General features: G+C 45.2%; 1 protein-coding gene across 1 annotated transcript in view; it reads right to left on the bottom strand.

Annotated features, from left to right (window-relative positions):
* RAD21L1 (RAD21 cohesin complex component like 1) overlaps nt 1-20,920 on the bottom strand; it is a 58,136-nt gene that overhangs the window by 11,730 nt on the left and 25,486 nt on the right. Inside the window, exons 8-12 of the mRNA XM_084848437.1 lie at nt 7,940-8,038; nt 7,271-7,372; nt 4,722-4,951; nt 1,868-1,955; nt 480-592 (exon numbers count right to left, since the gene is read on the bottom strand). Coding sequence (XP_084704563.1) covers nt 480-592; nt 1,868-1,955; nt 4,722-4,951; nt 7,271-7,372; nt 7,940-8,038 — 632 coding nt within the window. The remainder of the gene's footprint in view (nt 1-479; nt 593-1,867; nt 1,956-4,721; nt 4,952-7,270; nt 7,373-7,939; nt 8,039-20,920) is intronic.

Genomic DNA, 20,920 nt, shown 5'->3' with positions numbered 1-20,920 from the left:
AGTCTTGATGGACACGCACAACCTATTGACCTGGTTCGCTAGACATGACAGCCCTCTCTGGCTTAACTTACCTGCAGGGGCTGTCATGCTGTGCAAGGCATCATTTCTGAATGGTGCCTGGCTTGCTGAGGCTTGTCGTGTTGTTGCCCTCCCATGGTTTCCCACCACTTCTTCCATCTTTTTTCTTGCCAAGTGCCAGGAGTTGTTTGAACGTTAGACAACTCTCAAATAACTCATGGCTTGCTTTAGGGTTATTTGAGGGTATCTAATCCTCTAATACTCAAACAACCCCTGCTGCCTGGGTTCCCATGACACAAGTCATAGGAAGCTGGGCACCAGGCACTATGTGACAGCACCCATTGGTAAATTAAGCCATGGTGGGCTGTCCTGACATGCGAACAGGCCCATTGTCTAAGCGCAGCAGTATGAATTTATAGTATGAATTAGTCTGGCAGTACTAAGTAATAAATAGTACTTACTGTAGCTTCAAAAATTACACTATTACCCCTTTTGTCTCTGCCATTTTGCAACACAGACTGAGTTTCTGGATAAACGGTGTCCTGCAGAATATTTGGAATTGCTTTTGGCATTTCTGTATGGACAATAACACAAAGTTGTAAAAGAAAATTAAAATTAACTTCTGTCCACCATACCAATCAATCAACTGCCACCACTAATGAGAGATAGGGCCTACTCACACAGCTTTTACATGATTATGTTGGAAGCATTCACTATTTCAATGCAGGAAAAATCATTGCATCTTTACTGTGTAGAAAATGATTTTGTTAACAAAGGAACGCATTCAGTGGTATCATGGGGAAGAAACAAAAGGAAATAATAATTAAATGGTTTAAAGATGATCACCAAAGACTGCCAGAATGTAACCCACTGAATCATCTTTCTGTCAGTGCCAATGCAGAACACTTTTCCTCCAACCCATTTCTGGAATTCCTTCAAGTCTTTTATTCCAAAATTTCTCGTTCTTCTTTTGAGGGGAGCGGGGATGGGACACCATATTCTGATCTTTAAGTACTTTTTGATTTCTTTCTGTCTTAATGGCTTCACAACATTTATGAATTCCTTTAATTCCTTTGGGTTTTCTTAGAACTGCTCCAAATTGAGCAAGAATTGGGTGGAATATATCAATGGCTATGGACAATGGGTTGTCCAAGTCTGCTTCTGCCAGCTGCACCCCCTCAGGAATAGGAAAGTCTTCATTTGAAGGCTATTGCCATGGTTGAAAAGAGGGGGTGGAGTAAACTCCTTCTATCTCTCTCCCTGAGCAGCAGCAGTGTTTTTGACTGACTGCTGTCTTTGAGGCAGTGAGGCGTGACCTATAACTTTCAGCTGTACAAGTTAATGAGGCAAATTCACTTTAAAGAATAATACATCAGTATTGTCAGGACCTCTGCTAAAGTATGGGTCAACCCACCACCTTGGGGTTGCCAGTGTTATGAGAAGGGGAAAGGTTTTACCTTACTTTGAAGGAGTTTATGAGAGTACATAAATGGGGAAAAACAAGTTAACAGTAGTGATTAATTTCTGAAGGAGTGTATTAAGTATTTCCCCCAAGGACAGTGCTGGGGTAGGGGATAAATCTGTCCTCTACCAACCCAGATTTTGCTCCTCGCCCCAAACCTGCTGTTCTAAATGCAGCAGTTTTACTCCTCACCCCTGCCCCTTCCCAACAACACTGAACTATATATTAACAATGCACTGTCCAAATATAAGCACTTTTTCTGCATGGGTACACTTGCTGAATGTGTTGCATTAGAAATGCTGAAGTAAATATAGCACCACTCTTTCAGAAAAAACTGCAGATGGAGGAGATACAACAATTTTAATAGGAAAAAATCTAAAATCTCACTGTGGGCATCTTGCTCTTTGCTTCGTTCTTCTATTTCATCCTCTTGCTGCAACCCTTTCCTTCTATTCCTTAGACTTTTAGCAAACAGCTGTAAGAACACAGATTTATCATTTTCTATGTAATTCTGGAATATGAGTTTCATATTATTAAGCAAAAACACAAGAGGAAACATATGACACAGCTAATATGACAATTCTTGTATTGCTTAACCTTGTTGTTATCATATAGAGGTTTCTTTCTGTAGATATTGAGAAATGTCTTACGCATAATTAAATATACTGTCTTGGTCTTATAGGATTAGTTTTACTTAAGTCCCATTCATTTCAATGGGCCTACTCTACCCTAAGTAGGACTAACATTGGATGCATGCAACTCATCTTTCTCAGCCTCTCTCAGCTCTAAGCCATTTCTTTCCTTGGCAGCTATGTCTACATGAACTGTAGTCCATTTAACAGGCCTGCCAAGGGCTCTTCTTTGTTCCAATACCAAGCAGGTATCTCCACGACAATGGAAGGAGAAGAGAATGGTGGCTCACCTGGGTTTTGCAAGGAACCAGCTTTGGTCCATGCAGAGCTCCACAAATGAGTACACCACACCATTCTAAGTTGCTTCACTGGAATGTACTTTCGGGTGGGGTGGGAGTGAACATCATCAGACTGGCTTGGGCTACTTAACCAATAAGACAGGATCCCCCTGCCCCATCCAGGCTGTACCCATCTTTCTCCTTCCCCTGAAGCTCCCATAATGCTGTGAAACTTCACATTAATTACTTCCTTACAGCAACAAAACAAACGGTAAAGAATGCAGCTGCCCCCACCACCTCTATTCCAAGCTGAACCAATAAAGTTGTGGCCAGTTATTTAACCCATCCAAGTCTGTGTCTGAATTTGTTTCCCCACCCCCCTGTCCTGCCCTGCCCTAAAGGGACTAGCTACGCACTACCACGCTCAAATCGTTAGAGGCTTCCCGGAGCACACCTATACTTTGCCAGGATGGCCAATAGAGTTTAGTGGTAGGCAAGGTGAAGTGAATGCCATGAGGTAGCTCAGAACTCTGATGGCCAGCCCTGAAAGGGCAGAAACATCACGGAAACACAGGCAGGGAAAACATCGGGGAAACACGCCTTAACCAGGGTCAGTGAAGTCACGGCCAGGTGAAAGACACACCCTGGAGCAGGGAAATCATGCTGGAATAAATACAGAGGGTGGTGCACACCACAACAGAAGTGCAGAGAAGCTGAATTAAGGAAAACAACTGGACTAAAAGAAGTCTCAGAAGAACTGTTTTTTTGGTGCAAAACTCCAGGGTGGCTGCGAGATGGCCATGACATCATGTGCCCTGAATGACCTCTGAACACAGCAACCTCACAGTAAATTGCTTGTGGAGACACCCCCCAAGTGATCTAGCTACCAAGCCAGATTATTTGGGAACACATTTTATTTCAGAAATCTATCAACTGAAAAATCGGGTGTTACGAATGTGTCATAGTTGTTGCTAGACCACAAGCATGACAACACTGGGAAAAGGATAAGTGCCAATATTGTCATAAAGCAGGAAGAAAAAATTATCAGAGTTCATACTTGCACTTGAGCATGAAATCGTTGGAGGAAAGGCCAATGAATACAGCATGTGCTCTGTATGCACAAGGTCCCAGTTTCAATCCCTGCCATTTCCAGTTAAACCCAGGCAGAAGAGCTTGGAAAGATCTCTGCCTCAAACCCTGGGAATATGTTGTCAGTCAGAGTAGACTATACTGGACTAAATGGACTACTTTGGATGCAATATAAGGAGCTGCCTATACTCTTAGGGTGAAGATGGGTGTAACATTTGGAGTGCTGCAATAGGGGAGGTTTGAAGGTGCCCGCCTGCATTCAGTCCAAGCATACTTTTTACACCGATGGATAGCTCTTTTAAAAAAAAAAAATCTCAACTTTTATGAGTGTTTCAGTTTGAATGAGGATGTCAGCTATGGATGTTTCAGGTTGGCTAGTAGTCTCATATCACTGCTGTGACTCCCCAATTTAAGTGTTTGCAAAGGAGTGTGTGGGGAAGTGTTCAATATGTTGAATGATGAACATAAAAAAAGATCAATCTACAAGTCCTGCTTTTTAAAAAAATTAAAAACAGAAGGCAGGCAGCCCACCAGAACTTCATGAGGGGAGTGGCAAGAATGCTGCCTGATGCAGTCAGTGTCTGACTTGCTGGCATATACACATGCAAAGCATATTGTGAAGTCAGGCTGAAGTTGGGCTCACACCAGCTCTAATCACTAAAGTGTTACACCAGTCTTCACCTTTATATATTCATCACTCTACTATAAAACTATTCCTTAGCATTCTTCAGAATTAAGACCGAAAATTTAGCAATGCCCTAAGAACATAAGAAGAGCCCAGCCAGATTAGTCCAAAGACCTATCTAGTTCAGCATCCTATTTCCCACAGCAACTAACCAGATACCTGAGGGAAGCCCACAAGCAGGACATGAGAGCAATAGTCCTCGTCTGCTGTTGCTCCCCAGCGACTGGCATGCTGCCTCTGATCCTGGAGGTAGCTTATAGCCATCATGACTAGTAGCCCTACATTTTAGGAAGAGTAATTTCATGAGCAAATGGCATGAATAGTTATATGACTCTTGAAAATGCAGAACAAATAGATAATTCTGATCATTTCATACTTTATTTTATTTATTACATTTCTATACTGTGCAATAGCCAAAGCTCTCTATGGTCTTTGCCATGCACCCAAAATTAAATCTGTGAAAACATCTTAGATGATGAAGCTCTAACCTAGACACACCAAGTTTCCACTGGCTGTATAGCAACAATGAAACAGCATATAAAGTCATAAACTGTTACCATTTGCAATTCTTCATTTATTAAAGGCTGGGTAGGTCTGTTCAGAAGTGTATCCACACTGCCCAACTCCTGCAAAATCATCAGCCTTCTTGTTGGGGGTGCAATATCCAATGTGGTTATAGTGTCCTTGTAGTTCATAAGCTGCTTTTGCATAGTAGTTCTGCTTAGTTCCTTCACTGGATCAACAAGTAACTTCCTTTTCCTTTTACCTCTTTGCTTCCTTATTAGAACTAGGTACAAGAAACATTTATAATTGACACGTTACAGGCCAGTCCAAGGAACGCTATGCACATAGAAATGGCAGCTCAGTTCTTCATAGCATTGCAAACATAATTACAGCTAACAAAATTTTTATATGGAAAATATATTTTAATATTGAAGATAAATATAAACATATGAGACAGATGCAACAAAGACACGACTTTTGATAATTCAAGAAGGACTGAAGGATAATTCAGTCTGTTTCCTGCCTCCCAGCTGAGCAGAGCAGAGCAGAGCAGAGGAAGCTGCTCCATCTGGTCCAGGGACTACAGAAGCAAGCAAGCTCCCAGAGAGCAAGTGATCAGAGCAAGCAAACAGGGAGCAAACAGGGGGAGCAAACAGGAGTTGGCCAGGGGAGTTCGGCAGGGGAGGTCAAGGGGGAGGCACCTAACATTTTTTTATTATTATTATTATTATTACTATTATTATTATTATTATTTTTCTTGTAACACACACTTCCACACCAGTGGGACTCTGCTTTTAACCTCTAGTTAGTAGAGGAGTAGGCACAGGCTAGTCTAGAACAATCACAAAGCTAGACACAAAAAGGGAAAAGAGGCTATGGAAGGACAAGACTCTCCAGTGGTGGTGACCTGTAGGGGGTGTGCAATGTTTGTTTTCTTGCCTGAGAACAACATGGCCTACACCTGCAACAAGTGTAAGTTGATCACGCTGCTGGAAGAAAAAGTAAGAGGACTGCAGCGGCGACTGTCTCGACCCTCCGGGGAATAAGATAACATGAAGAGTTCTTGGACAGAATGGTGGAACTACAGCAGCAAAGTGAAGACCAGAAGCTTGAAGAGCAACAGCAAGCTGAGACAGAAGTGGGAAATGCTGAGGTGAGGAAAAATAGAGGATACTCCTTGGAAAAGGGTGACAGTTAGGAGAAGAACTAGATGCCACTCTGCATCAGTGGAAGCAGTGGAGCTGTGGAACTGATTCCAGGTACTTGAGGATGAGACTGGAGGACAGCCTGCAGAGGAAGAATTACAGGGGAACCTACATGAGAGTGAGCAAGAGGCTGAAGGTCAGTCAAGCAGAGGTGATGAAACGCAGGCCTACAACCAGAAGAAGAGAAGAGTAGTAGTAGTGGGAGACTCCTCGCTGCATGGGATCAAGACCCAAGTATGTTGCGAAGACCCATGGACTCGCCACTTGCAAAGTACAGCCTGAAGGGGCAGGATTGCAGCTTGATATTGAGAAGCATATAGTCAAGGAACACCTAATTACTTTGAATGAATTCAAATCTCCAGGGCCAGATGAACTACATCCTACAGTAATAAAGGAACTGGCAGAAGAACTCTCAGAACCACTGTCTATTCCCTTTGAGAAATCATGGAGGATGGATTAGAGACATAACTGAAAGGTTGCCTGCACTCATAAAGTCCACTGACAGGTATCCCTTTCTTCTCATCCATGTGGGAACAAATGATACCGCCAAGCGGAGCTACGAAGAAATCACGTCAGATTTTGAAGCTTTGGGAAGGAAACTCAAGAACTTTGGGGTCCAGAAAGTTTTCTCATCCATCCTTCCAGTAGTTAGAAGAGGGATAGAAAGGGAAAGAAAACTACTCTTGGTGAATGACTGTCTACAAAGATGGTGCCGGCGTGAGAGATCTGGATTCTGGGACCACGGGCTATACTTCCTGGAAGATGGGCTGTTGGCAAGGGATGGTTTGCACCTCACAAAGGATGGGAAGAATGTGTTTGGCCACAGCATGAAGAACTTCATCAGGAGAGCTTTAAACTGAATCCTATGGGGAAGGGAGACGTAAAGTTGAGGGCAACAATGGACGAAGGCTCATGCACCGCAATGGAGAGAAGCTCTAATAGCGCCCAATAATAGTCTTCACAAACATGTAGGAAGAAAGCCAGACTATGAAGCACATGGTCTTCGGTGTCTATATACTCATGCCCAGAGTATGGGAAACAAACAGAAGGAACTTGAACACTTAATACAAGAGGGTCACTTCCTGACTGTTAGAGCAATACGACAATGGAATCAATTACTCAGGGAGGTGGTGGGCTCTCCCACACTGGAGGTATTCAAGACGAGGTTGGACAGCCATCTGTCAGGGATGCTCTGACTTGGATTCCTGCACTGAGCAGGGGGTTGGACTCGATGGCCTTGTAGGCCCCTTCCAATCCTACTATTCTATGATTCTATGACTAAGAGATAAACAGATAATTTCTGATAGGAAGTATTAACAACAAAACAGAATACTGCTCTGGATTTGCTATCAGACAAGTATTACGTCTTTATTCAAGAGAGGAGTAATACATCTTACTTGTATCATCAATTGGTTCAAGCACAAAGCCTTTTCCACTGGACAATAATGTAGTTTCATTAAGTTGGTGATTTCTTGCTTCCTGCTTAGATCTGGGAGGGTCTACAAAACACCAATCCACATCCAGTAATTTTTTTAAAAAAAGTATTCCACAATGCACTAAATAATAAAAGGCTATACAGTAGAATCAGTGGAAGGATACTAGATTTTTTTTAATTGATGGAACATATGCCTGAGGAAGACACTAAGTTCTTGCTGGCTACTTAACATTTTGCAGTTCTGCATTTTCTTACATATAATCAACAAGGGGACAAAAATAATCAATTGTGTAATAATCAATTAGCACTGCTGTGAATGGTCACTTATAATTGTCACAGACTGTATGGTTTGCATTTCATTTCCATTTGACTTCACTGTCTGCAGGCTTTTTTCTCTATACCCTTATGTACCTGCTAACACTTCATGCATCTGTTGAAATGGACTCTACGCTAAGGAAACGTATGCCATAATAAATCTGTTTGTCTTTCAGGTGCCACAAATCTCTGTTTTTGCTGCTATAGACTAACACAGCTACCTCACTGGAAGTCTAATTTCTGGGTGCATTAGCCAAATTAGTGCAAAAAGCTGACAGAAGAAATCCAGAAGGTGCAATACAGGCTACAAACTTACCTACTGTATCATCAACTGGAAGTTCTTGGAGTAAAGGAATTTCTCCCTCCATGTCAAAGACTGTAATGAGGCTATTCTGCTCAGTTCCAAGCACTTCATCTTAAGAAAACACAGTTTATATTATGCATAACTTTATATGTAGAGAAAAGGATTTGCAAAACAGCTGCATTAAGGCTTAACTAGACAGTTCGTGTGCATGTGCATTCACACCCAAATGCCTGCTTTCAATAAGGCACAGTGGCCTTGGGAGGTTACACTTCTGCTGAGCGGAGAAGCAGCAGTAAGAGGAAGAAAGAGTACTTCGCTCATTCCCTGCTCACTGTTTTTTTTTTGTCCCAAATTCCATGTCCCAGTTGTTTTTCTTCCTACAGGGTTCCAGATGAATGTCTGAGAGAGTAATGTGTGTGTGTGTGTGTGTGTGTGGTGGTGGGGGGGGGTAGATTTGTACAGGATGGTACTCATGCACAACACCAATACAGATCTGAACTATACTGTCCACATTGCATTTTCCTCCTTACAGACTGGAACATCTACTATGGAACCTAGATAAGGACTTTCCTAACTCAACTTCCACTTCTTACATGTCTCATGATGTCATCATGCTGTAAGACAGGAGTCCAGGTGACCCCCTAGCTTATGTCAGTTGAGGTGCTTTCTCTGTTCTTGCCCCTCAAAACCAGTGATGACTTCTCAGTGCTTGCTATGTATAAATAGTGATGTAAAAGTAATTTATTTGTTTTTGACCAGAATTTACCCAGTTTGTACCTCCTGGAAACAAATGTGGACCCGGACACATTCTATAGTCAAAATCTGTGCGTTTCTGAGCTTGCAATGTGATTTGTGGAACAACAAAAAATGTGTTTGGAAAATGTATATGAAAGAATGTGTACTTTTGAAAAATGCTCACAAACATGCTTTAATCAATGGAAGAAAAATATGTAAATTTAAAAAATGTAAATATAAAGTAAGTATATTTGGAAAATACACACAAATTTTTGTTCAAAAAGCAAAAGCAAAGCTCTCAGTCTGATACAAAATGAGCTTCGAAGTGGAATTTGGAGAACCTCAACGAGCTTAGGTTCTGCTGATCTGCACATCTCTTGGTATAAATTATCATTAAGTCTTATCCCAGCACCGCATCTTCAAATTAGAATTTAAATACATTGGAAGACTCCAGTGAGTCACTTCCACATATAAAAAAAATGTTTGTGGAAAGACTGTGTTGGCCATAACGAAAAATACAAAATCTGTATTAGTGTAATACCTTTATTGGGCCAATCACAATTCACAAAAAATGTGCAAGTTTTTGTTATCTCCAGATATCTGAAGGAGGCAAGATGTTACAAAAGGCAAGGTAGGGCGGGTTGGGGGGTGGGAGAAGAAAGAAAAAGGTTGACTTGATGTTGAAGTCATGGTGTCTGCATAAGCACAGTCTTGAGGTGGAATGAGGGAGCATGTGTCTGCAGACATTCCTGCTGCACATTTAGGAAAGGATTAGCATGTCTTTCCAGTCACGGGAGTGACTTACAGGAGTCAACCTACATCCTAAAAATAGTAACTGGCAAAATGGCTACCAGGAATCTCAGAAGATGCTGTGATCTGAGGCCTAGTGGGAAGATGGGCTACATTAAGAATCACTGGCTATAAGGAATACCACCACAGGGCTATATGGTGTTCAGCCCAGCTCTCAAGTATGCCAATAACATTAATACAAAAATAAATATGTTTGAAATGAAAAGCAAGTAAGTAAATCATTTTGTCTGAGGTCAGAAAGTTAAATGAATGCCTTTAAAAAAAGGCCAACAAAATATACCTTATGCAATACCCAAGAAGCCATTACCATTAATTATTTAGAAAGAATTATGTAGAAGTCTCTGTCATACAAAATTTGGAGCACTGCCTGCACAATCAATATGAGCAAAAAGACTTTGGGCAATGTTATGGATGTTCTGTGTGTAATCCATTGGAGACAACAGCAATTACTTCGAGAGTGGAGGACAGGAAGGCCTGGCGTGCTATGGTCCATGAGGTCACAAAGAGTCGGACACGACTTAATGACTGAACAACAACAACAAATGCTATAAAAAGTGTGAACAGTAAAAAGGGATTGAATTTATTTAGCTGGTTTTATGAATTATATGCTAAATATGGGTTTCAAAACAAACAAAGCACATATAGTAATAAATAGGGATGCAAGTAGGGGTGTTCCTAGGCACTTAAAAGATCCAGGGCACAACCCCAAAACACAAATTTGCACATATATATAATATATATCTGAGTCTAAGCGCACCTCTAATATGTGTGTGTGTGTGTGTGTGGTGTGTGCATGTGGTGTGCTTGCGTGTGTGTATAGATTACATACTTACATAAGTGTGCACTTACCCCCCACCCCACTCCAACTCAGACCCCAATTCAGCATTTTGGAAAACATCCCGCTTCTGTTTGGGCCAATTTATCCGGACCAATTCAGCTCAGCACCAAACCTGAGTCAAGGTTTGGAGAAATGAGTCTTGATGCTTCCTGTTGAGTTGACTACCATGGGAAATTAGAAAAAAACTGTAACTTTTTTCTCCAGGTCAGAACTGGATGATAACTTCAGGCATAGTAGCCCCCGAGAAGGGTATTACACCTACCCAATGTCAGAAAAATAGGTGCAGGGTTTATATTTTGATTTTCTTTTAAAGGGAACTGTCAATAATATTTTTATTACTTGGAAGAATTGGATAAACATTTCAGTATTCATTGCCCCATCAGAGGAGATCATGTCTGCCAAATTTCAGAATGATAGCCACAAGGGTTTTTGTGCAAGGGTGGCCTTGACATTTTGAGGTTTCCAAAAGAGGACATACTTATCTCCCTATGTTCCTTATGGACGATTGTTACAAACAGTCTAGAGTTGTCCCTAAGTAAGAAACACCACAGTTTCAGAAGGATAGGTGCAGCAGTTCATGCGGAAGTGGAGTTCTCCAGTTTGGGGGAGGGAGGGAGTTGCTTTCCCTTCCCCCCTTCCCCAATAGTTTTTGGGTAAGTTTGTATGAAAATAAACAGGTAATTAAAGGTGTCCCCCAGGCAAGAAACCTGCAAAGTTCCTGAAGGATATACACGCGTGCAAATTTAGAATTACTAGAATTTATTTACATGTCACCAATGTTAGCAGCAGGGGAACATGGGTGGGAAGGTGCTATTGCACTCATGTCCTGCTTGTGGATTTCCCGTGGGCATCTGTTTGGCCACTGTGTGAACAGAATACTGGACTAGATGGACCTTGGTCTGATGCAGCACAGCTCGTATGTTCTTAAATAGAGTGCCTCTGAGCATATGCAGAATGCTTTTCTTTCACCACTGAGCACTTACATTCTCCCCCTACCAGTTCTATTCCCCTCCATGCAACCATCCTCCCTCATCCAACCATCCTCCAGCAACTCTTCACAAAAACAGATGTCTTGTTTTCTGCCACTCTCCTCTACCTCCTTCTTGTTATGCACAAGATCTCATTGTATCTTCCTCCCCATAACTTCATTTGTGCCAAGACTTCACCAGGATTCAGTCAATCAGTCTGTTTTGAAAACTAAGGTTAAGTTATGGAGAAACTCTGAGCATGAGTGCCTTTCCCTCACCACTGAAACTAGAGTTCATGCAAACACACACGCACGCACGCGCGCGCACGCATGCACGCACGCACGCGCACACACACCAAAACATGCATAGGACTGAGCTGAAAGGGTAGTCAATTCATTAGATGGAATTAGGTAGGCACTGTATTAAGCCTGCAGTACCGTGCTCACAACTTAGGACTTATTTCTGAGTGAACATGCAGAACATCAGGGTGTAAACCTCCCTGCAAAAGTAACCTGTGCTAGAATCCTATGCACACTTTCCTGAGGGTAAGCCTCATTAAACATAATGGGGCTTCTCAGTATGCATACATTGTTGTTGTTCAGTCGTTCATTCGTGTCCGACTCTTCGTGACCCCATGGACCATAGCACGCCAGGCCTTCCTGTCCTGCGCTCTCTCCTGGAGCGTGTTCAAGTCCATATTCATTGCTTTGGTGATGCTATCTAGCCATCTCATCCTCTGCCATCCCCTTCTCCTTTTGCCTTCAATCTTTCCCAGCATCAGGGTCTTTTCCAGGGAGTTTTCGCATTAGGTGGCCAAAATATTTGAGCTTCAGCTTCAGTACCTGTCCTTCCAATGAGCACTCAGGGTTGATTTCCTTTAGGATGGACTGATTTGACCTCCTTGCAGTCCAGGGGACTCGTAAGAGTCTTCTCCAGCACCACAGTTCGAAAGCATCAATTCTTCGGCGCTTTGCCTTCCTTATAGTCCAGCTCTCACAGCCATACATTACTACTGGGAAAACCATAGCTTTGATTAGACGGACCTTTGTCGGCAAGGTGATGTCCTGCTTCTTACTATGCTGTCTAGGTTTGCCATAGCTTTCCTCCCAAGGAGCAAGCGTCTTTTAATTTCATGGCTACAGTCACCGTCTGTGGTGATCTTGGAGCCCAAAAAAGTAAAATCTGTCACTGCTTCCATTTCTTCCCCTTCTATATGCCAGGAAGTGATGGGGCCAGATGCCATGATCTTCGTTTTTTTAATGTTGAGTTTCAAACCAGCTTTTGCACTCTCCTCTTTCACCCTCAACAAGAGGCTCTTTAGATCCTCTTCACTTTCTGCCATTAGGGTGGTATCGTCTGCATATCGGAGGTTGTTGATAATTCTCCCGGCAATCTTAATTCCGACCTGTGATTCATCCAACCCCGCGTTTCTCATGATGTACTCTGCATATAAGTTAAATAAGCAGGGAGACAATATGCAGCCTTGTCGTACTCCTTTCCCAATTTTGAACCAATCAGTTGTTCCATGTCCGGTTCTTACTGTTGCTTCTTGGCCCTCGTACAGGTTTCTCAGGAGACAGGTAAGGTGGTCTGGTACTCCCATCTCTTTCAGAATTTGCCACAGTTTGTTGTGATCCACACAATCAAAGGCTTTAGCGTAGTCAATGAAGGCTTGTATAAATGAGCAGTATTTATCTCCCCCACCCCTCCACTTAAAAAACAAACCCCAAACTCCTATTTTTATTAAACCTTTCTGTTCATAGGAACATAGGAAGCTGCCTTATACTGAGTCAGACCCTGGGGCCATCTAGTGCAGTATTGTCAACACTGACTGGCAGCAGCAGCTGTCCAGGGTTTCAGGCCAGATTCGTTCCTCACCCTACCTGGAGATTGAACCTGGGACCTTCTGCATGCCAAGCGGGGGCTCTGCCACTGAGCTACAGCCCTTCCTATTGCTGGATAATGGCAACTGACAAACAAAACAGCTCCAGATTTATTTCTCTGCAACCATGTGAACCCACTCTTCTCAAAGACTTGAGTGAGGAGAAAAACCAACCCGCTTGTCTGTATAAAGTCAAATACAGTTCAGAACTTCTCTTGCCCACCGAAGAGAATTCTCTTTAAGCATTCTCCAAGATATGCTCTGGGTGGAATAAAGAAGAAAAAGAAAGAACAGGATAGGGGAAGGAAGAAGAAAAGAAGAATGGTGATTGGAAATGCACAGGGCTGTGTGTGTGTGTGTGTGTGTGTGGAATTGCACACAATTGCACACAATTCCAGTGTGTGGAATTGCACACAAAGCCAAGTGGCTCCTTTCAGAGAGGTAGTACTTCAGAGGAATTTAGGAGGCTGTGGAGGGTTTGTAAGGATTGCACGTACTTAACTTTATGAGGTGAGGTGGCTGAGGGCTTTTTCTAGCTTTTTTAAAACTATAGAATCTGTTTAAAAGCCCCAGCAGTTCCTCGATCATGGTGCCACATAGTACTAATCTTCCTTTTGGAATAATTTGAGTCCTACAGCTATTTAGGAGAAATTAAAGTGGAGGGGGAGAAAGAATTTTTTGGAGGCTGATCGGATCCTTTGCTGTACTGAAGCTACTAAACGTCTGCAGAATCCAAAGGTTCTGGTTTGGGGCAGTAAAATCAGATGTTGTGTGGAATACCAGTATTTCATATGGAGCTCTTTCTTCCCTTCCTTCTCCCTCTTCAAAATTTCATTGCAAGCAAGCTGCCAACAATGGGCATGTAAGAACAGAAAAATGGGGTGTGTGTGTGTGAGATTTTTTGCACTTCCAAAAAAAACCTACACCAGAGATTAGGGACAGTGACCTCTTAATGGTCACCTTAAACACCTTCTGATTAGGATCTCTAATCCCCTGTGTGGCTTGACAGTTTTTTACTTTTTGTTTTAGTCTTTGAGAAAAGGAAACTTTATGCATGGCTAGCAAAAAATCCACTGGACTTAACTGTCTGAACTTTGGCAGGCTCAGTCAGCTCCATAGGAGTTGCAAGGTCCCCAAATTCCATGCCCATATGTGGAAGCACAAAAAATATATAGCTCTTTGCTTTGACAGATTTTCTTGAAAATAGCAAATTTTACCTAGTACAAAAGCCACTGGACCTAACTGCCTGAAATTGGGCAGGTTTAATCAGATCCATGGGGGCTACCAGGTACCCAAATTTCATGTATTTATCGTACAAACTAAAAAAGGTATGGCCGTTTCTGTTTTCCAATGCAAGTTAATGGGAAAATGTTAAAAAATGGCAATTAGGACAGCTCAAGAGATCCAGGGCCTGTGCCCAGGTGGGCCCTTCCATAACAACACCCATGGATGCAGGTATGGGCTGGAATCAAATTGAGCTGAATAACGAGTTCTGCAAAAGCACATTTTCTATAATATTCCTCCTTTCTTTCAATTTAACAAATACTTGATGGATCCTCTTCTCCATCATGGTTTGGTGACCCAGTGTAATCTCCAACATACTGTATTGCCCTGGCTGTGGGCGTTGGCTTCTTAATTTAGAGGTGCCAAAATACAGATAAATCAGATCCAGGTTTACTTACAAGGAGGACTTTACTGAGTAACTTACAGCACACAGGCGTACCCAATGGTTGGATCAGGCAGCTTCTCTGAACCCAGAGCCATGGGGTACAATAGGTTTTATACCATACATGTTAGCAGTCCCTGCAGGACCAGGCCCCCCGGTACTGAGCCAGCTGTGCTGCTTCCACCTGCCCCTTCCTGGAGGGGCTACATAAGCTGGCTGGCTGAGGTGGCCTGGGAGAGACAGGGCCTGCAGGAAAAGCTGCCACCACCCAGGAAGATGCGTGCCTGCTGCTGTGCTGCCGCCGCCGCCGCCGCCGCCACCGCCGCCACCACTATCACTACCACTACCGTGGACTCCTGCCTGGCAGTATTTTAAAGGGGATTTTTTAATTGTTTTTTTTTCCAATTTTGGGGGGATTCTGTTGTGTTTTAGGGGTGGGTAGCCTGCCTGATAGGCGGGAGCAAGGGGGCCACCTGACAGAGGCAGTGGGGGGAGTGCTGGGGGCCAGACTATACCAAGGCTGGGCGGCAGGCGCTGGTGGGGCATGAGCGGGAGGCCATGCCAGGTAAGGAGAACAAGGGAGAGATGCATAATATCTGTCTCCTGTTCCGGGCCTGTCCAGAACCAAAGGATAGCTGGGGGAGGCGTGACTCCATCTTCTGGCCTTTGTTTGCTGCTCTGCAATGTCAGGTCTGTTATCCAGAAAACCTCCCTCATCCATGACATGATCCTGCATGAGGGTGCAGACCTGGCATGTATTACGGAGACCTGGCTGGCTGAGGCCGCTGCTCCAACTCTTGCGGCCATGTGTCCAGCTGGATTTTTGTACGCACAGTAGGGATGGCAGAGAATTCTGCCATGGATTCCCCCTGTGCCCCCGTGGAATCCCCGGGATGGAACTTGCCTGGGGTGGATGCAGCGGATTTGGCGTCGGCGGATTCGGCGGTGGCTGGTCTCCTGGCCAGCCGTGGCTGCTGCGGCCGCCACTGCCGTCCTTGCAGCTGTGATAGGCTACGTAAATTCTTACGTAGGCTATCATGGCTACCCCCCCAGCGTACATTTGCCAACGTACGCAAATGGCGGTGGCTACAGCGGCCGCCATTTGTGTTCCCTATTTTTCGCCGTTCTAGCCTACGTAAATATTTACATAGGCAATTACAGCGAAAAAAAGGGAACCGCAAATAGTGCCCACTACGCTATTTGCAGTTCCCATTTTTTCGCCTTAATTGCCTACATAAATATTTACGTAGGCTAGAACAGCGAAAAATAGGGAACGCAAATGGCAGCTGCCGTAGCTGCCACCATTTGCGTACGCCATTTTTTGGGTGTTTTGGGGCGGGGCATGCTGTGATAGGCTACGTAAGAATTTACGTAGCCTATCACGGCAGCTTGGAAGGATGCAAATGGCGGCCGCTACGGCGGCCGCCATTTGCATCCGCAGCAGCCCATCCACGGCCAGAAGTCTGGCTGCAGCTGGCCCTGGCCAGCTGCTCCATGGAGCCGCCGCGGAGCAGAGCTGGCCAGGAGGACCGGATCGCCTCCCCCCCCGTCAAGGATTCTGGGGGGAGGGACGGAGCACCTCCCCCCCCCAGTGGATGCCCCAACCAGAACAGGTAAGGCATTCGTAAATCTCTAACACACAGCAGCCGAGGGCTGGGGATCGGGGAAGCGGAGTGGCTGTTATCTACAGAGAGTCCTTGGTTTTCACCAGACCCCTTCTCTGGGAGACCAAGGTTGCTGAGTGCATGTACTGGAGGTTGGGCCCGAGGGGCAGCCTGGGGATTCTGCTTGTGTACCGTCCACCCCGCTGCATGACTGACTCCCTGGCCAAGGTGCTTAATTAAGGTGCTCCCCTAAATTATTGCTGTTGGGAGACTTCAATGTACATTCAGAGGCCGTCCTCATGGGGCACCTTGGGACTTCATGGAGACCATGGCTTCCTGGGAGCTGCACCCTATTCCAACTGGGCCCACCCATGTAGCCGGTCATGCGCTAGACCTTGTGTTTGTTTCTGGAGAAGCAGGGAGTGATCTGGAAGTCGGGGGTATATGCACCACCCCCTTGTCATGGTCGGATCACTATCTGGTGACGTTGGACTTCTCAGTTCCACAACCCCTCCGCAGGGGTGGAGGACCCATTAAAATGGTTCGCCCCAGGCATCTTATGGATCCAAATGGATTCCTGAACGCGCTTGGGGATTCTCTGGAGCATGCCAACGGCCACTCAGTCGAGACCCTGGTGGGTGGCTGGAATGCTGCAATCACTGGGGCATTAGATCGGGTGGCTCCGAAATGCCCTCTCCCCCCGAACAGGGCTCGGACTGCACCATGGTTCAATCCACAGTTACGAGCTCTGAAACAGGAGGTGAGATGGCTAGAGTGCTGGTGGCGGAAGGCTCGCTCCAAAGACGATCAGATACGGGCTAGAGCTGTATCTTCAGCCTATCACATGGCGGTGAAGGCAGCAAAAAAGGAATATTATGCTGCCTCTATCGCATCCGCAGAGTGCTGTCCCAGGAGACTGTTCCAAGTGGTCTGCAGCCTGGTCAGTCCAGTGGCTCTGGAACCGCTGGAACATTCTAAGGCTTCCTGTGAGGCCTTGGCAAGGCACTTTGCGGATAAAATGATTGGATTAGGAGTGTTATTCCATGCGCTGTGGATACAGTTAGTGAGGAAGAGGTGGTCTGTGGCAAACCGGTTTTGTGGGATCTGTTCCAGCTTCTTTCTTCTGATGAAGTGGACAAGGTGCTTTCATCTGTAAGGCCGACCACCTGCTTACTTGATCCTTGCCCATCTGGGCTCATTATGGGCTGCAGAGAGAGGCTGGGTGAGGGGATGAGGGCGGTGGTGAATGCTTCCTTTGAGGAGGGAGTGATGCCATCAGCCCTCAAGGAGGCAGTGATAAGACCGCTCTTAAAGAAGCCCTCCTTGGATCCCCAAGTTCTGAACAACTTTCGCCTAGTCTCGCATCTGCAATTTTTGGGCAAGGTGATTGAGCGGGTGGTGGCGATGCAGTTGAAGGCACACTTTGAAGAAGCCGATTATCTAGATCCATTTCAGTCGGGCTTCAGGCCTGGGCATGGGACAGAAGCAGCCTTGGTCGGCTTGGTGGATGATATGAGGAGGGCTCTGGATAGGGGCGAATGCTCCTTCCTTGTTCTCCTCGACCTCTCAGCAGCTTTTGATACCGCTGACCACGGTATCCTCCTGGACCGCCTGGAGGGGTTGGGCACTGGAGACACCGTATTGCGGTGGTTCTTTTCCTTCCTCTCCGGCAGGTACCAGAGGGTAGCACTGGGAGAGGAGCTTTCGGACCTGTGGCCTGTCACTTGTGGGGTGCCACAGGGTTCCATCCTCTCCCTGATGCTATTTAACATCTATGTGAAGCCGCTGGGGGCTATCATCAGGGGGTTGGGGTGCGGTGTCATCAATATGCAGATGACACGCAGCTCTACCTCTTGTTCAAATCTTCACCAAGGTTGGCCGTAGAATCCCTGTCCAAATGTCTGGAGATGGTGAGTGGCTGGATGGGGAGGAATAAGCTGAAGCTGAACTCTGACAAGACCAAGGTACTTTTGGTGGGAGACAAGAGGAGGTTGGGAGATGTTGACCTGGTGTTGTATGAGGTACGGCTACCCTTGAAAGACCAGGTCCACAGCCTGGGGGTCATTTTAGACTCCCAGCTGTCCATTGAAGCTCAGGTGTCAGCTGTGAGCCGGACAGCGCTGTACCAACTCCATCTGATACGGCGGCTGCGCCCCTTCCTTCCTGACCATCTTCTCCCATCGGTAGTACATGCCCTGGTCTCCTCTCGTCTAGACTACTGTAATGCGCTCTACATGGGGTTACCCTTGAAGACAGTTCGGAAGCTGCAGCTGGTACAGAATGCGGCAGCTTGCCTGATTAAAGGCAGCCGCCGGCGAGATCACATCACTGTAGTGCTGAAGGAGTTGCACTGATTACCAGTTGATTTCTGGGCTAAATTCTAGGTGTTGGTTTTGACCTTTAAAACCTTATATGGTTCCGCCCAGCCTATCTTAAGGAGCGCCTCCAGCAACACCAGACAGGCCGCTTAACAAGATCAGCCTCGGATGGCCTTCTCTCTGTCCCATCAGCCAGGACAGCTAGGCTGGTGAGGACGAGGGAGAGGGCCTTCTCTGTGGTGGCCCCCACTCTGTGGAACTCCCTCCCTAGGGAACTCCACCATGCCCCCTCTTTAATGAGCTTCTGCCATGCATTAAAATGTGGTTGTTCAGGCAGGCATTTGGGGTGGCTTAGGGTATTTTTTATGATGTTTTTAATGTAGAATTTTATTGTTTTAACTGTTTTATTGTTGTACATCACCCAGAGTACTGGGTGACCAGCCAGATGGGTGATTAATAAATTTAATAAATAAAAAAATAAATAAATTATGGATCTCTAGGCCCCTCTAAGAGCCTCATGAGACGCAGAGTGGTAGGTGGCAGTAATGCAACCGAAACTCTCCCCATGACCTGAGTTCGATCCCAGTGGAAGCTGGTTTTTAGGTAGCTGGCTCAGGTCGACTCAGCCCTCCATCCTTCCGAGGTTGGTAAAATGAGTACCCAGCTTGCTGGGGGAAGGTAGTTAGGACTGGGGAAGGCAATGGCAAACCACCCCACTATACAGTCTGCCAGGAAAACGCCGAGGAAAAACGGCGTCCCTCTAGGGGTCAGTAATGACTCAGTGCTTGCACAAGAGGAACCTTTCCTTTCCTTTTCCAGGCCCCTCTAACACTACAGGTGACTTGGTTACGCTCCTGGGGCCAATACACATACTTACTTTGAAGGGGCTGGGATGCTTATTGAAAATAATCTATTCTGTTTTATGAGTTATTAAAACAGCTGGGCCTGGCATTATCTCATTTGCCAAGTGAAAGGAAAGATTAACTACCACAACCTTAGGGCACTGTGGGCTGTAGTTATTTTTTTTTTAATCATATGCACCTCTAGGGAATATGTGTCATTTCCTTAAAGTTATGATGCACTTACAAATCCATCCTTTTCTCTGTGCATCTTTCTTAACAGTCTATTCTATTAGTCTGTATGACAGCTGTGTTTGTACATAATGGTAAGCCCATTTGCTCTTCCTTGGTTCCTCTCACTAGTGCGAGCGGCCAAACAAGCCAGAAATGGTTTGTTCAGTGCATCCTTCCCCAGCCTGACACCATGCTGGCTGGAGATGATGGGAGTTGCAGTCCAACACATTTGGAGGGCACTGGGTTGGGGAAGGCTGCTTTAGTGTGTTGCCTGAATCCAAGATCCTGGCTTGTTGTTCCCTTTACAAGCCTCAGTAGTATACCAGGGCTTCTTGGCTTACAAATCCTGGTTTGTTTGGGGACATGTCAGGAACCCAGTTTGTTTAGCTGTTTGCACTAGTGGGATGAACCAAGCAGGAGCAAACAGGCTTCATGCAGTAGTATGCCACTTATTCGGGTTAAGTCAGGATTTGCGAGAATCCTGGCTTACCATTTCATGCAAATACAGCCAATATTTATTGAACTCACTTTTATCTTCCCCTCCATAATATAAACGTACCAAGTAGTTTCCCCTACATGCAAAGCAAACATTTTGCATAGTAGGTTACATGGAGTCACTGAGGCAGAGCACAACTCAGGTGAAATTTCATAGAAAGATCTGTGTATGGGCGTAAACAGAACTGAAAACACTGCTTTTCATGTCAACCCAACTGTAACGTTTTGCCATCTTGACTGTCACAACATTAGTGGATTCAATGACATATGTGGGGGTTTGTACAGCAGTGTGAGCACCAATTATGCCTGGCCCCTCCTGTCCCCATGTTAAGCACCCACAAGAAGCAGCTCTAGGCACATACTAACATTTGCATACAGAGATTTTTCCATGCAAGGACCTGAATTCTGTACAAGTTGGAGCTTCTGAACCATTTTCAGGGCCGCCCCACGTATAATGCATTACAGCAATCCAACCTGGAGTTTACTAGTGTACGGAGCACTGTAGCCAGATGATCCTAATCCAGGAAAAACTGCAGCTGGCAAACGAGATGAAGTCGGAAAAAGGTGCTCTGTGCCACCAAGTCCACTTGGGCCTCAAGAGATA

The sequence above is a fragment of the Heloderma suspectum genome, chromosome 4, assembly GCF_057233095.1.
Source record: "Heloderma suspectum isolate Gila_16-S chromosome 4, 16-S_ref, whole genome shotgun sequence".
Taxonomy (NCBI): domain Eukaryota; kingdom Metazoa; phylum Chordata; class Lepidosauria; order Squamata; family Helodermatidae; genus Heloderma; species Heloderma suspectum.
This window is presented reverse-complemented; position numbering and strand designations above follow the sequence as displayed.